The sequence below is a fragment of the Protopterus annectens genome, chromosome 10.part0 (assembly GCF_019279795.1).
Source record: "Protopterus annectens isolate FY-2018-M chromosome 10.part0, PAN1.0, whole genome shotgun sequence".
Lineage (NCBI taxonomy): Eukaryota > Metazoa > Chordata > Ceratodontiformes > Protopteridae > Protopterus > Protopterus annectens.
In genome coordinates this window covers 869,413,988-869,428,859 of record NC_056744.1, presented here as the reverse complement: position 1 = coordinate 869,428,859, position 14,872 = coordinate 869,413,988, and the positions used below count along the sequence as shown (strand labels likewise).

At 38.3% G+C, this 14,872-nt stretch overlaps 1 protein-coding gene across 5 annotated transcripts in view; it reads right to left on the bottom strand.

Moving 5' to 3' along the window:
* The window catches only part of BTBD8 (BTB domain containing 8), a 1,983,533-nt gene that overhangs the window by 209,869 nt on the left and 1,758,792 nt on the right, over positions 1–14,872 (bottom strand). For all 5 annotated transcript variants that reach the window (XM_044085661.1, XM_044085663.1, XM_044085662.1 and 2 more), the window contains one exon: positions 8,577–8,661. In XM_044085661.1, coding sequence (XP_043941596.1) covers positions 8,577–8,661 — 85 coding nt within the window. The remainder of the gene's footprint in view (positions 1–8,576; positions 8,662–14,872) is intronic.

Sequence of the window (14,872 nt, the reverse complement as noted above, 5' to 3'; positions counted from 1 at the left end):
GAAACATGAAGAACATTAGGGACTGCGAAAGCGCCTCATTAAGGACCGGAAAACGGACGACTAGCTTAATGGAAGCATCGTTGGTAAGTTTAGACCTGTGCGGTCTGTCTTTATCTAGCTACAATAAGGGCCCGATGATGTATAGTTCTGGCGTCGAACAAAGCACAAAAGCGACAGCGGGTGACGTCATGGTCTGGGCCTAAGCAAGTGATGCAGTAAGAATGAAAGTCTTGGTGTGGTATTTGCTTTCCACAGGCGAGACAATTGTTAACTTTTTCTGACATCGGTAAGTGCAAGAAAAAAGGATCCCCAATGGGGTACTTAGCTTTAGAAGACTTCAGCTTCAAATCTGGAAGACGAAACTGAGGTAGCGGACAACCTGCACTCGTGCAAACTGCTTCTGCTTCGGCTTCCATGGCAAGACTGATGTAATGGCGTCGGCTGCCTTACTTTATATTACTGATGACCTGACGTCAGTCCTAAAGTGACAGCAACTGAAGCAGAAATACTAACCCTCTGGTATTTGGGCCGGCCAAGGGCTACCATGGCAGGGATAACCCAAATGTGAAGACTGCAACAGTGAAACACAAAGAACATTTGCTAATTTACAGGAAAAAGCTCAGAAAAGTACTTGTGTGTTTGCACCTAAACTGGCAAACCATTTTTGCAATTTAAACTACTACTATGTATTATTTTTACTGCCTTCTGCATTTGTTCCCTATATTCAGTTATCTGCTTGTCCAAAAGTATGAGCCATTTTGGATAGAGCATTTCCTAATATAAGTGAGAGCTGGACTAATGGCAGCATGTCCTAGTTGTGAATACCTTGTTTTCTTGTTTACTATTTACTGTGCAGTGCCACTGGCACTGGTAGTTCCATAGAAAGTATTAAGTGCGAGAAATTCCTTCTCCAACTTACTATTAAATATGTACCTACATTTAATTCCTCTGAGTTACATACTCACTTCTAATCTTTATAAACAACTTGCTGACAGCTGAGTGAGCTTCCTCTTAGCTGCACTTGTCTGCTCAGTCCAGGTACCAGCTGCACTAGTCTACATGGAATTGTGCTAAATGTACTACCAGTCCAACAAACGTCTTACCCTATTAATTCCCACTGCCCCCTAACTTTACCCAATAATTTTCATTACATAGCTGCCATGGACTTCATAGAGAGAGAATATATTAACCCCTCCACCTTCTGTTGCCAATCTTATAGTACTTGTTTACATAAAGCAGTGTAAGAACGGTCATGAAAATGAACTGTTAATCACCCTAGAGGACTCTACCTGAGAGAGGCGTATTTAACTAAATTGATGGCATCACTCCCTGTAGTTGCATGCAGTGAGAATAACACTGTCATAATGTTACCCACACCTATTTCATATCCCCAGACTCTCAACACAATATTGTCAAATCTGATGCAGTTAAAAAAAAAATCTCTACCCAAGTCTCATAGAACCCCTAAGTCTAGGAATCAACCAAAGCTGTAAACTCTACCTCCTTCATGAAATCCTTCATCAACAGATCCCAAAGCAGCATATCAAGCGCTCTGCCACTACAACAAATATAACTACAAAAATGGGACATTCATCTGACAAGCAGAAGCCTTTATGGCAGCAAAGCTGACACACATATGGCAACATCCTGATCATAAGTGACTCCATAATCAGAGATGCAGATGCACCACTTACCATGCTGAGCAATGACAGGATGAATGTTAGCTGACACTCAAATGACCCACATGCTGGCATTATTAAGCTAATCCAACTAAACGCAAACTCCTATGTCACCAATTAGAATGTAAACTGGCTTATTTATGGAAATCAATAATAGTGTTGGCTGCACACTCTCACTGAAAGTATAGTTACCAGCAGTGTCCTCCAGTGACTGGTCAATACATTAATTCTCTTTGGTATTTACTACTGTAACGCCAAGGCCAACATCAACAGCATGTAGCTGATTAAGTTGTCGGATGACTTTAAATATGCAGCTGTCAAAGTAAAAAGCGGCTTAGAACAACAAAACAAGGAACAGAAAAAAATGTTCTATAAAGCAGCACGTAAGGAGTCAACAGCATGGTAAATGAGTGCATTCATTCTTTTATTCTACACCAAGAACTTCTTCAGATTTAACTACTGAATCAAGTTTCCACATTTAAAAACGGTACCAAACAAATCACATGTTCAAAACCACTGATCCCCAGCCACCTTCAGTTAGTCAATGTTCAAAGACATTTAAAGAAAATACAACAAAAAACAAAAAACATAGAAATGTAAATGAATATATACATAACTATATAAATTGCTATATACATCAAGAGCTGCTTGTTTAATGTTTTATAAACTCTGTGCTTGCAAAAAACTTTTTATATTCACACACTCATTCAGACCAGGAAATTTATCAGCGTTAAGCCTGATCTGCCTTACAGACTCTCTGCATTCTAATAGTACTTTGTAGGTGCCACAAGAAATCATTTATTTCAACAGAGTCCAGCACAAAAAACTCAAAATTTCTTAAAATTCTTACCCTGTAGAGAATGTCTCGCCAAGGCATTACCACTGTTCCCTTTTCTAATCGCTAGTGAATGCTCATAAATTCTGCACGCCAGCTTCCTTATAGTTTTACTAACATAAAAGCAGGTACATAAATCACATAAGCCTAAACAGACTACACCTTAGAACTGCAACTGTACCTCCGCTTAGACAGACCTTCCATGTTTAAATCACTCAAAAAATACTTGTGGTGTTGGAAATAAAGTGGTATTGCATACAGATGCCGCATTTAAGAGTCCCAAAAGTACTGTGATTTGTTTTCTTAGAGCCAGTGTGTCTTTCTAGGATGGATCTAATGCAATTTGTTCATTTATAAGTGAACAAAGGACGATCACCTAGAATCTTAGCTAAATCCCTATAACCTAAAATAATCTTCCAGTTATTCTGTAAGATATTTCTGATGATGGTGATGTCAGTGGTAATGAGGAGTGGAAAAGCACCCCTATAGCCAACAGGCAAACTAGATTGGGGGGGGGTGCATCTTCCCTGGCCAAAGAACATAAAGTCTGACCTTTATCAAGGATTGGTCTTGCCTTACCAGTACATGAATAGATTTCAAGAATAATGTTATCCCCAATCATTATCATAGCTTTTAGCCATGAAAAAAAAAACTTTCAGTATTTTCATTTCTTCTGCAAAAATCTCCTAATTGCTCGTTAATCTGCTAAATCTTATAAACTTGTCTTTTCACCACTCTTTTTTCATGTGGTGTGGATGCTGACTATGTCCAAATAATTTACAAAGGTGTCTTTTCTGTAGCTCTTACTCTTGATATGATGATCACATAGATCAAAGACAAATTGATATCCAAAAAATGTATGCATCTTCCAAAACCACTGATAGTAAATTTCAAAAAGGAGGTGCTGGAATTCAACCATTCTAGTAGTTCACCAAAGTCGCTTTCAGAGTCCATCCATACAATGAAGAGGTCATAAATAAACCTCATATAAATCACCACTTTTTGGAATAAACCGTGGAATTTAAATTATTTTTGCTACCACGACGACATGACGAGGATGGCAAAAACTGGGGACACCCATGCCCCAAGAGCAACCCCGCACTTTTATTTGTAGTGTTTTCCGGCAACTACAAAGTACTATTAGAGTGCAGAGAGTCTATATGGCAGATCAGGCTTAACACTAATAAATTTCCTGGTCTGAACAAGTGTGTGAATATAAAATGTTTTTTGCAACAAATTTATAAAACATTAAATGAACAGCTCTTGATGTATATATTCATTTAAATTCTTAAGGTTTTAGTCTTTAGTTGTGTTGTTTCTTTAAATTTCTATGCAGTTGTCAAACTACATCATCTGTCTTCCAGATTTCTTCAAGAGGGCCTAACATGCACCAAGTGATGCCTGGACTACAGTGTTAAACTAAATGCCAAGAAATGCAGACTGTGACCTTTGGTAAACTAGGGAACCCATTCACCTACCACAGAGGTAACTACTCCCTTTGGCTCAGTCATTAGGTGTTTGGGTGCATTCGCTGACAATTAACTATTCTTTGACCACCATGTATTCACTATCATTCAAACATATTTCTGTCTGGACAGAATGATCCCTAGGGATATATCTTCAAGGTCATATGAAGTCATTGTTCCACTCTTCTCCTCCCTCATCAGATACGTAACAGAGTAAAATACTTCCTTCAGTATGTACTAATGTCTAAGCATATGACTTGGCTTGAGAGACCACAGCATTTCTTCATGAAGACAATGAAGGGCATGTCTTCCTTGAATTACACTGACTCAAGAGTGTGTGTGTGTGTGTGTGTGTGTGTGTGTAGCAGCCTAAGCTATCCAAGTTATGTCCTGATAAAAGAAATATCCATATTGTCAGTTTATCAAAACAAGAAGGCACCTTCCACATGCTCTGACAGGAGTTCGAGGACAGCTCCATATAAAAAGGCAGTTAGAGTGCCAAAAAAAATCAGCTTTCTTGCCCCAAGAATGGAGGTAATAGCCCCGAAAGAAAACAATGCTAGGAAATGTAAAACAAGACTAACAATATACACAAGGGTATACACATCTATACTCTGGCAATACAAAAAAAATAGCAATAACATTAATAATGATAACTAAAGAAAGGAGCTGGAGGGGAGGGAACAGTTATTGCAATAGTAATCCATTACAACATACACTGTTAAGTTTAGTTACACAGACTACTTACACACCTGTACTATATCGAACATTAGATTACTATAGCAGTAGCCTAAGCTATTTAGGTAGATTACCACAGCTTAAAAAAACAAACAGTTCAGGATTCCTTGGAGAATGGTCAAAGCACCTGGTGCAGGAACCCAATTCATAGTGCTTTGTAAAAATATTTGCAGAGGACTAAGTGGCTGACACTAGTATACTTCAAGAGTATATCACTTTCCAGAAAGCCACAGAAGAAGCCAAGGCACTGATGGATTGGGCCCTAACCCCACCTGGAAGTGATTTGTTATGGTCAGAACAGCAAGTAAGAAATAGCATGAGATAACCATCTAGAAACAGTCTACTTCGACAATGGCCATCCTTTTCTCTTACCTTTATAGGAGAGAAACAGCTGATTAGTTTTCCTGACTGAGACCAACCACTGGTATAAAAACCATGGCCTTAAGCTTAATGCCAAAAAATGTGTAGTCATTCCCTTTGGGAAAAACTCAGTTCCCACTAATTACCACACTGATGGTAGCCCACTGAACAATGAAGGCGTTACAAGAGATCTGGGGATACAGGCTGACAGCAACCTCTCCTTCGACCACCACACTGCCACTGTGGTCAGAAAGTCTTTCTATGTGGCACATCTCATTACCAAGGGTTTTGCATCCAGGAAGAAAGAGGTCATCATCTCTCTCTACTATTCCCTCATTAGACCAATCAAAGAGTATAATGCCCCATTTGGCATGTACCTTACTAAACACCTGCAACAGCTGGAAAGGTCACAAAAGTACCTCATGAAGTGGATCCTAGGACTTAAACACATGTCCTGCATGGACAGACTAAAAAACACCAGCTTTTCTCTGTCTCACATCGTCTATTAAGAGGCAATCTCTGCTTGACGTACAAAGCAATGTCTGACTCAGCCCAGTTAGAAATGTTACACCTAAAGAAATCCCAATCCCTCAGCACCACATGCTCCAGGGACCTCAACTTCATTACCACAATCAACAAAACATGCTGAAGGGATAGGTTCATAACCCAGAGACTGCCCATGCTCTGGAAGAGACTTCCCATACATGTCAAGCACAGCACCTCACTGGCCCATTTCAAGAGAAATCTTGATGAGTGGATGGGAAATAGAAAGTTCACCCTGGGGATCACTCCAGTGGTTCTACTTGATAGAGACACCGGGAATGAACGGCGGCATGATGCCAGAGCACTTCTATGGGCTAGGCTTGTAAAGGCTCCAGGGCCGTCGGCCTAGTACACAACTATGAACCTATGACAAGTTGCATTTTGTCTAGGTAGTATCTGAGCTTCCTGTTGACATCCAGAGTATGAAGAATTCTTTCTCCCTTGTTTTCAGGCTCTGGAAAAAGTATAGGAGGATTAATAGACTGGCTCAAGGTAATTCCAACTCTTCTAGCAGGCATCAGGACAATGAATAAAACAGTCTTCCATGTTAAGAACCTCAGTCCAGCCTGATGAACTAGTTCAAATGGAAAAACAGCAAGTTTTGCAAGCACAAAATTCAGATCCCAACGAAGAGCCACCTGTTTTCTAGGTAGATGGATATGTAAACCCCTTTCAAAAACTGGTAGATTGGGAACAGGAAGAAAGGGGGATGCAAGGGCAGACAAGCAGAAATGGCCAACAAATGTATCTTGATAGAAGAGTGAGTACAGCAGGTCAGGAGACAACAACTCATATAAATAACCAAAAACCAGAAGCAGGTGGGCCTTAAAGGGTTCTTGTTCTTGAAGTAGCACTAATTCCCTTTAGACATGCAGGATTTTATTGTATCAATTTTTTTTAGCCTCCTTCAATACCTGCTGCACATCTTCAGAAAGAAAGGTGCCAAGAACGTTTCACAATTCTATCATCCAGGCAATCAACTGAAAATATTTCAAGCTGGGGTGTATCAAACAACCCCTGTCTTGTGCAAGTAAATCTGGTCTATGGGGAAGCTTGCAGTAATTGCTCATGGCCAGTTTCAAAACAAGGGACAACCTACTACTGTTGACTGGGCCAAAATGAAGTCACCACCACTATCTTCGGAGAGTCTTTCTGAATCCTTACTAGAATTCTGGATGTCAGTAGAAAGGGTGGAAAAGCATAAAAGAACATTCCTGTCCATGGGAATGAGAAAATCTGTCATCAAGGCCAGTTTGCAAGGAATACAGGAAATACACAGGAAAATAATTTCTTTAACTGTCTGTTCTGACAAGAAACAAACAGATCTACTTGAGGTGTTCCTTACAGTTGAAGACCAATCCAAGTGCAGTTTCCATTCATGAGGGTCTGTCCTGGTCCTCCTTAGCTTGTTTGCTATTATGTTTTGCTAAGACAGAATTTATGAAGCCTAAGGAGTCAAAATGAGCACAGTTGCTACCTCCCAGACTATCATAGCAAGACTGCAAAGATGAGCCTTTATTTGTTTGATGTCTCTTTGTTAATAAGGTTGGTGGACTTGTCTGGGGCACACACCAGCTACAATCCAACAATCATAAAACTTTTACATGGTGCTCCCTATAAGGCTAGCTAAGTGGAGTTGAGATAGTCTTAAAGCAATACAGGGCCATCTACTACATGATCTGTGCAGTCCAGCATGGGTTCTCACTTCAACAACCGATAAGGAGTCAAAACCATTGGAGGGAATATGTAAGAGGGTGTTTTCCTCTACCACTCTGGAGCTCAGGTCAATCAGCTACATGCCACGTCTGTGCATGCTCTAAGTCCTCCATACTGCATCAGGCACTGGGAAAACTCTAGGGTGTTCCTGAAACTGGGGTGAAAGCAGAACTGGTTAAGACCCTTACCATGGCTTCTGAAGTGGCTTCTGTGTAGCTAACTGTAATTCCTACTACTGATGCTATGGACAGAGTATCAACCTTGGTTGCTTTCCTGACTAGAAAGGCATGGCTAAGCCTCTCATCTTGTAACAATAACGCAAACATAAGCAAAACAAGCTGGACGTTAGCTCACAGACAGATGGATCCTTTTTGGACTGGCATTCTAGGGCTTAGTGTAGAATCTACAGAAGCAGCAACCGCTGTGGAGGGTCTCAAAAATTCCTCCCTGCCCCAACTGCTTATTCAGGAAGGCTAAATTCCTCAGTAGGAAAGAAGACCCATTCCAAACTGAGGATAGTTCCCAGGCTTTTATTTTTATTTTATTTTACTTAATGTTTGTTTACTGTGGTAGTGGATTGATCCCAAGTTTGACATTTACAAGCACAGCCTGAGTGACTGACCAGTTACAATAATCCACAGATGTTGAAAAAGACAAAAAGTAAACAGTACAAAAACAGCATTTTACCAAACTAAATTTAGGAAGTACAGAGGTTGTTTAGAGTTATTTACGAGGACAGAAATATGTTGCAAAAAACATAATTTTGACAACTCTACAAAATCAGTTTGGAGTATTCAAAAGTAACTAATAGTGGAGACGTATTAAAGTACAATAGGGCAAGGTGTAATGCAGAATGTGAGGTGTAGGAAGCATGTAATCACAAGAACAGTACCAGTAGTGAGTTGTGAAGATCATAAAAAGTGAAATAGTTAAAAGACTGAGATGTATTTAGAAAGAAAAAAAAGGAGGAGAAAGAGGGAAGAAAACAGTAATTTAGTATACAGTCTAGAGAAAACAGTCTGTAGAGGGAAAGGTGGATGACATTGGAGAGATCTGTGTTATATTTTCCATGTGGATAGGGCCACTTGACTAGCTGTTTAAAGGGGTGCAAAGAACTTCTCTGCAGTATATGACTGGAATTTTCTATGATGAGAATGGGGTGGAAAAGATATTGAATCAGTTTTTCTACATGTATGGTTTTACAAACCTCAATGTTAAGTACAAAAATCTAATACCTACCTGGTGGCATGACTTGTACGAGGCTTGCCATTTTTTCTTAATCCAGATGACTCTCCCATCTTTATACTGCTTCTCATCTTTTCAGCTAGAAGATGGAATTTTTGCAAGCTATTATTAGTATAAAGCAGCAGTGCGAGTCAACAGAAAAAAAAAGATTATTGTAAGGAGTCAGAAACAACATGATTAATGACTAAACACTGGAAGAAATTAGACAAGTACGTCAGGAAGGGCTGTACCACACCACTTATCAAATCACTACAGCAGTTACGCAGCTACACAGTTAAACATTATAGCTATTTAATGGTATTTGGTATGCAATTAGACTTGTAAGGGAAAATTCCTGTACTAGTATTCATAGCATACAGGTTTTTATTCAGCAGTTTTATATGTAATTCATACAAGTACAATATTTAAAAGTCCCTGTGTACAAGCCAGCACTTGTCTGCAGCTGTTGCTCTAGCATCAGCACAGGCCTCCTCACAAATAAAAGCAACATCTAAGGTTCAGCCTTCACGTTTTCGAGCAAGAAGTTCTTAGTTAACTATAAGAAACAAACAGTATAGTTAACAGCTACTTTATGCATATCATGATGAAAGTGACAACTCTAAAAAAAACCGTAACAAATCACTACATCCATGAAACAATCCATACCATTTTTTTCTATTTCCAATGTAGTTGAGGGTAGATACTCATACTGCTACAGAAATCTCCACCAAAACTGTATTTTTTTTTTCCTGAGACAGGATTTATACAGGTGAATCCATATAATTTGGACAGAAAACCAAGTAATAAGAGTGATGTAGGGCAGAGGATAACTACATGACCTTGAACAACTGTTGGCTAAAAGCTTGGCCTACCTCTGGAACTGGAATCTGGTTTGAAGTGCTTTCTAAATGGCTGAACAATGTATTTACCCTTGCACTTGTGGCCTAGGCCACAGCACATAGCCTTTTGATAAAACACTCTACATTAGATGATTAGCTTTCCCCTTTCCAATATGTTTGGTCTTCTCTAGATAATATCTCAGCTGGCTGTGGATAACCAGGGTATGCAACAGCTATTGATAATTGTTTCATAATATGTAAGGAAAACGATCCATAACTGAATGAATTGCGGAAATGCAACAGCAGCAATCCTTTAGGAATAAAGGAAGGGTTTGTTTTCAAAGGCACCCTGTAAAAGTGAAAAAATGTCCAAGTCTTTTTTCACACAGAAGGATTTAGGAGTTGCAAACTTCAAACTAAAGTCAATATCACTAGAAAAATGTTCTTCCAAAAGGAACTTGAAGTACAAATCTCATACGCGGAGACAGCAATGTGTGTAGGTGTGTCATATAGTAGCCCCTTGAAAAGCTTTTAACCTATTAATTGTGTTTGTATGAAGACCCTTTACAGCCAGAAAACAGGTCATAAGAAATAACAGGTAACCATTTAAAATATCGATACGATGTAATATAAAATATTCACACACATTTATATGTGTGTGTGTGTGTGTGTGTATGTATATATATATATATATATATATATATATATATATATATATATATATATATATATATTCACTTTATAATATCAAAATACTGAAATATCGAATTTCAGTATCTCGAGACTATAAAGCTGAAAAAACAAAACAACGAAACCCCAAAAGTGCGAAATTCAAAAACGCAAACATAAACACACCATGCATCACGCAACACATACACCGTCCTCCCGACACTTCAAAACACACTCAAACACAACAATACAAATAGACAAACCTACCCTACATATAAGCAGGGGGGCAAGCCCCCCTGTGCCCCCCACACCCCCACTACTTATATATACTAACTCTGAGGTCGCACCAAACAGAAAAAGACAGTAAAAACTCACCACTACACATTCTACAGTCCCCTCGCACACACACATCAGATATGCACAACCACCACCACTTTCAACACTCATACTCTTTCCTACCTACCCTAACCCACACCTAAAACTTCCGAACACACTCACATACACTCAAATACCTACCAAAAACCCTTAAAAAATATTCACTTACCTTAATCTCCATCCAAATCTGCACACCACACTGTATATCAGGCATACAGTACATCCCACATCATATAGCACACCACCACAACTGCGGATTCGACATTTCCGGATTTGCGATAATGAGGTTTTGCTTTTTCAGAAGTTCGGCTTTATATTCTCGAGATACTGAAATTTGATATTTCAGTATTTCAAGATTATAAGGTGAACCCATGTGTGTGTGTGTGTGTGTGTGTGTGTGTGTGTGTATTTTATATATATATATATATATATATATATATATATATATATATATATATATATATATATATGCACACACACACACACACACACACACACACACACACACACATATATATATATATAGATCTGTGTAAATTAATCAAATACATGTGTATGACACACAACTGACCTAAACATATTGACCTAAAATACAAGTGTTCGATAACACATTTGTTTGACAATATTTGGATTAATCACATTTATATTGACTGTTATGAAGTAATGACAGATAGATACATCAGGAAACACTTCTCAAATGTTCAGATTTTTGCATAATGCCCAGATTTTTGTTCTGTTCATCATATAATGTATAGTTTTCTGGAAAATCCATGAGAATTGAAGTCACTAAATAATAACCTACATTTGAGATTCAGACTTCATATCCTTCAGAAAATGCACGCTAATACAAATCCTTTTAATCTAGCAACTTTCTATGGTTATAAGAGCAATATTTAAAAAATCTGTCCCTATTTTTGGGTCTTTGTCACCCCCCATTATTTCAGGCTTTGTTCAGACTTCTTGTGCTAAGATGTTGTGAGGTACGTTGAGAAATATGCTGTATGGAACTTTGTGTCTGCCAATGGAATGCTTTAAGAAGTGCAACCTAGAGAGAAGTGCAACCTAGAGACACATCTTTCCAGAGCATAACACAGATCAGTATTTTTTCATTGTAAATCACTGCTGGCACATGTCTAAGTGTGCACTGACAGTGATTCCCTGGTTTTGAAAGATTTCTCCCAACTTAGAATTTGTGCAACCATGGAGATGGTATAAACAAATTTCGGTGGATGTGCAGGGAGCTTACCCCCCTACAAAAACACGAAGTTATCTTTTTTCACAATTTCACAAACTCAGCAATTCTTCTTGTGGATATATGTTGACAATATTCATATTTTCAGACATACTATGTTTAGATCAAATATTTTCACACAAATATGTTGGTTGAGGAGTTGTGTGTGGTCTAGTTAAATTTGTTTAAGTGAAATGTGTATCAGACAAACGTAGAGTCTACTAAAAAGTTTGGGAGATACGCAGGAAGGCTTGCCCTCCTACAAAAAAACAAGTTTAAAGGAGAAGAGTGATATTTGTTATGCACTCGTTGCCTGGATTTTTTTTTGGTGTGTTGGAACTCGGGATTGTGATTTCCAAAATTTCAATGGGAAGTTGAACTAACCTGACATAAAGAAAAAAAAAAAAATATATATATATATATATATATATATATATATATATATATATATATATATATATATATATATCACACTTGGATATTTATATTCAATATAATGGGGCCTAGTGAGATCAGCAAAAAAATTGCTTTCAGGCAAATACTTTTCAGAGATGTACTTTCACTAAGTAAAACAAGCTTGTCCCATAAAAAGGTCATAATAATTTAGTACTTAAGATACTAAAGCAAGACTTTGGATTCACAGACTGATTCAGAGACTAGAAGAAAACTTGTTTCCTGGTTTCCTTGAACATGTAAATACATTTTGCTGAGTATGAAGCACTATTGTAGAATATCTAATTTTCACTGCAGAAACACTGCAACTTCTAGATGCAAAGTGAGATTCAACCAGACATACATTCTCAGCTAGAGTGTCTTCTGTGTGGAGACATGCGTGAATGGGCGTACGTTCGTTGAAGGTTGTGCGTCAGGGCCGGCAACTCGGCATGTAAAAATCTACTGTCAATCATTAGCAGACCGGAGTTCCGCTGTGGCAACCCCTAACTGGGAAAAAGCCGAAAGACACAACAACATACATGTAAGGAGTGTATATCAATACACTTCACCTCTATCCTCATAATATTTCAAGCTTCTTGTTTCTCACTCATTCAACAAAAGATTTTGTACAATTACTAAGTTTACATTAGCACACCATTTGGTCTGTAGTCATTAATTTTATATTTAAAATTCACTTTTTCACAATTGTTCTAAAATACTCTTGCTCTAGTTTATATGATCTTCCCTACAAACCACATTCTTCCTCACACACTTTGAAAACTACGCAATTTCCAGACACTCTTCAGACCCTACATAGAATTTAATATCTTATTACACATGATCATCTATATCTTCGAGGCTCAGTACTGGGATCACTCCTGTTTGGAATATACTTCTCATAGGTCAAGGCAAATGTGGAAGGCCTCTGGATGACAAAGTTTGCAGACGACTGCAAGCTGGGGGCAATCAATGAATCCCCCAACAATGCAGACATCCTTCAGTAGGGTCTACATCAGACAAATGATTGGTGACAGGACCATGGCCTAAAAACTAAATGCAAAAATATAGCTCATCATACTCTTTAGAAAGCCAAATACCACTGCAAATTATAACATCAATAGCATGTCGCTTAGAATAGACTCAGAGGTGAGAGATTTAGGTACAGAGATAGATAGTAGCCTGAACTTTGACTGCTATGTGTCCGCAGTGGTGAGGAAATCCTTTTATGTGGCACAACTTATTAGTAAAGGTATGGCATCCAGATCCAAGGAAATTATAATCCTGCTGTACTCAGCCCTCATGAAACCAATAATAGAGTACAGTGCTGCATTTGGCATGTACTTGACTAGGCACTTACAGTAGCTGCAGTGATTTCAGAGGTTCATCACAAAGAAAATATAGGGTGTAAACAACATGACAGGACAGACTAAAAGTCCTATCCCCTTACTCTTGTCTCCTGCTGACTATTAAGGGGTGACCTATGCCTGACCTACAAGGCACTAACAAATACAACTTGGAGCTGCTACACATCCGCAAATCAAATAGCACAAGGATCACCTGATCTGGGGATCTAAAATTAGTCAACAACTCAAACAAAACATGCTGGAGAGAGAGACATGTATCTGAGATTGCTCCTCCTTTGGAACATGCTTCCTATTCACATTAAGACCACCCACTCTCTGGCCCTCTTCAAATGCAGTTTGGATCAATGGAAGGGGAATCACAAATTCACACCTGGGGTAGTGCCTATGTCCCTTATGGAGAGTGGCAATCTAAGTTACTCAATGCACAGGCACAAATCCATACCATCCTCTTGCCTCTGGGGGCGATATATTGGGTAAAATCAGGTTACATTGGCTAGGCTTGTAAGGGCCCTTAAGCCGTTAGCTTAGTAATCTCCTATGAACCTATGAATCACTCTGCAGGAAACAGAAGCTAACTCAGGATTTTTAATACATGTTTACAACTGTAATTTTTCATTCATTCATTCATTTTTTTTTTTTTTTTTTTTGAGAAAATGCATGCCTCTTCAGCATGTTAATACATTTCCTTTTTTATGGCACCAATACTTCAGATTCGGGTTTAATATGGAAATACAATGGGCTATCACTATTTCACCATCCTTAGAGTTAATGGCTATAAGGATACATCCTTCTGTTCTGGAGGTTTCACTAAGTTAAGTCAATATATGCATTACAACATAGAACTACCTGCTCATACACAAATACACTGTTGTATTTATGATCAATTACTCCCTTTCCTCCCAATGTAAACCTTCTCTTTTATACATCTTTCTACAGTGGATTACATTTCCATACCAAGACATATGTTAAAAAATGCAAAGCAATTTCTACTACTTACAGTTTCGACAAAATGTGTCACCTCATGTTGGCAATATTTATGATATTGAAACAATGTGCATGGAAAACATGCCTGCCCATGAATATATTTATATGTACACTATAAATAAATAAACAACTCGGAATCAAGCCCTCCAAGATGCATTTTCCCAATCCACAGTTTTCTCTTTAAAAGTTTTCAGTTTTAACCTTCTAATTTTAGCTAAAAGGTTCTCAATCCAGTCTGATACACACATTTATCTGCAATCTCCAAGAACAACCAACCAAAAATATCTATCCACACTATCAAGATCCCTTCAGGAATCCATATTTATTTATTTATTTTACTTTACTTTAGATTTGTTTACTGGGAAAATCCAGTTGGACATGTGTCCTTTTTCAGTGGAGGCCTGAGGAGAAAAG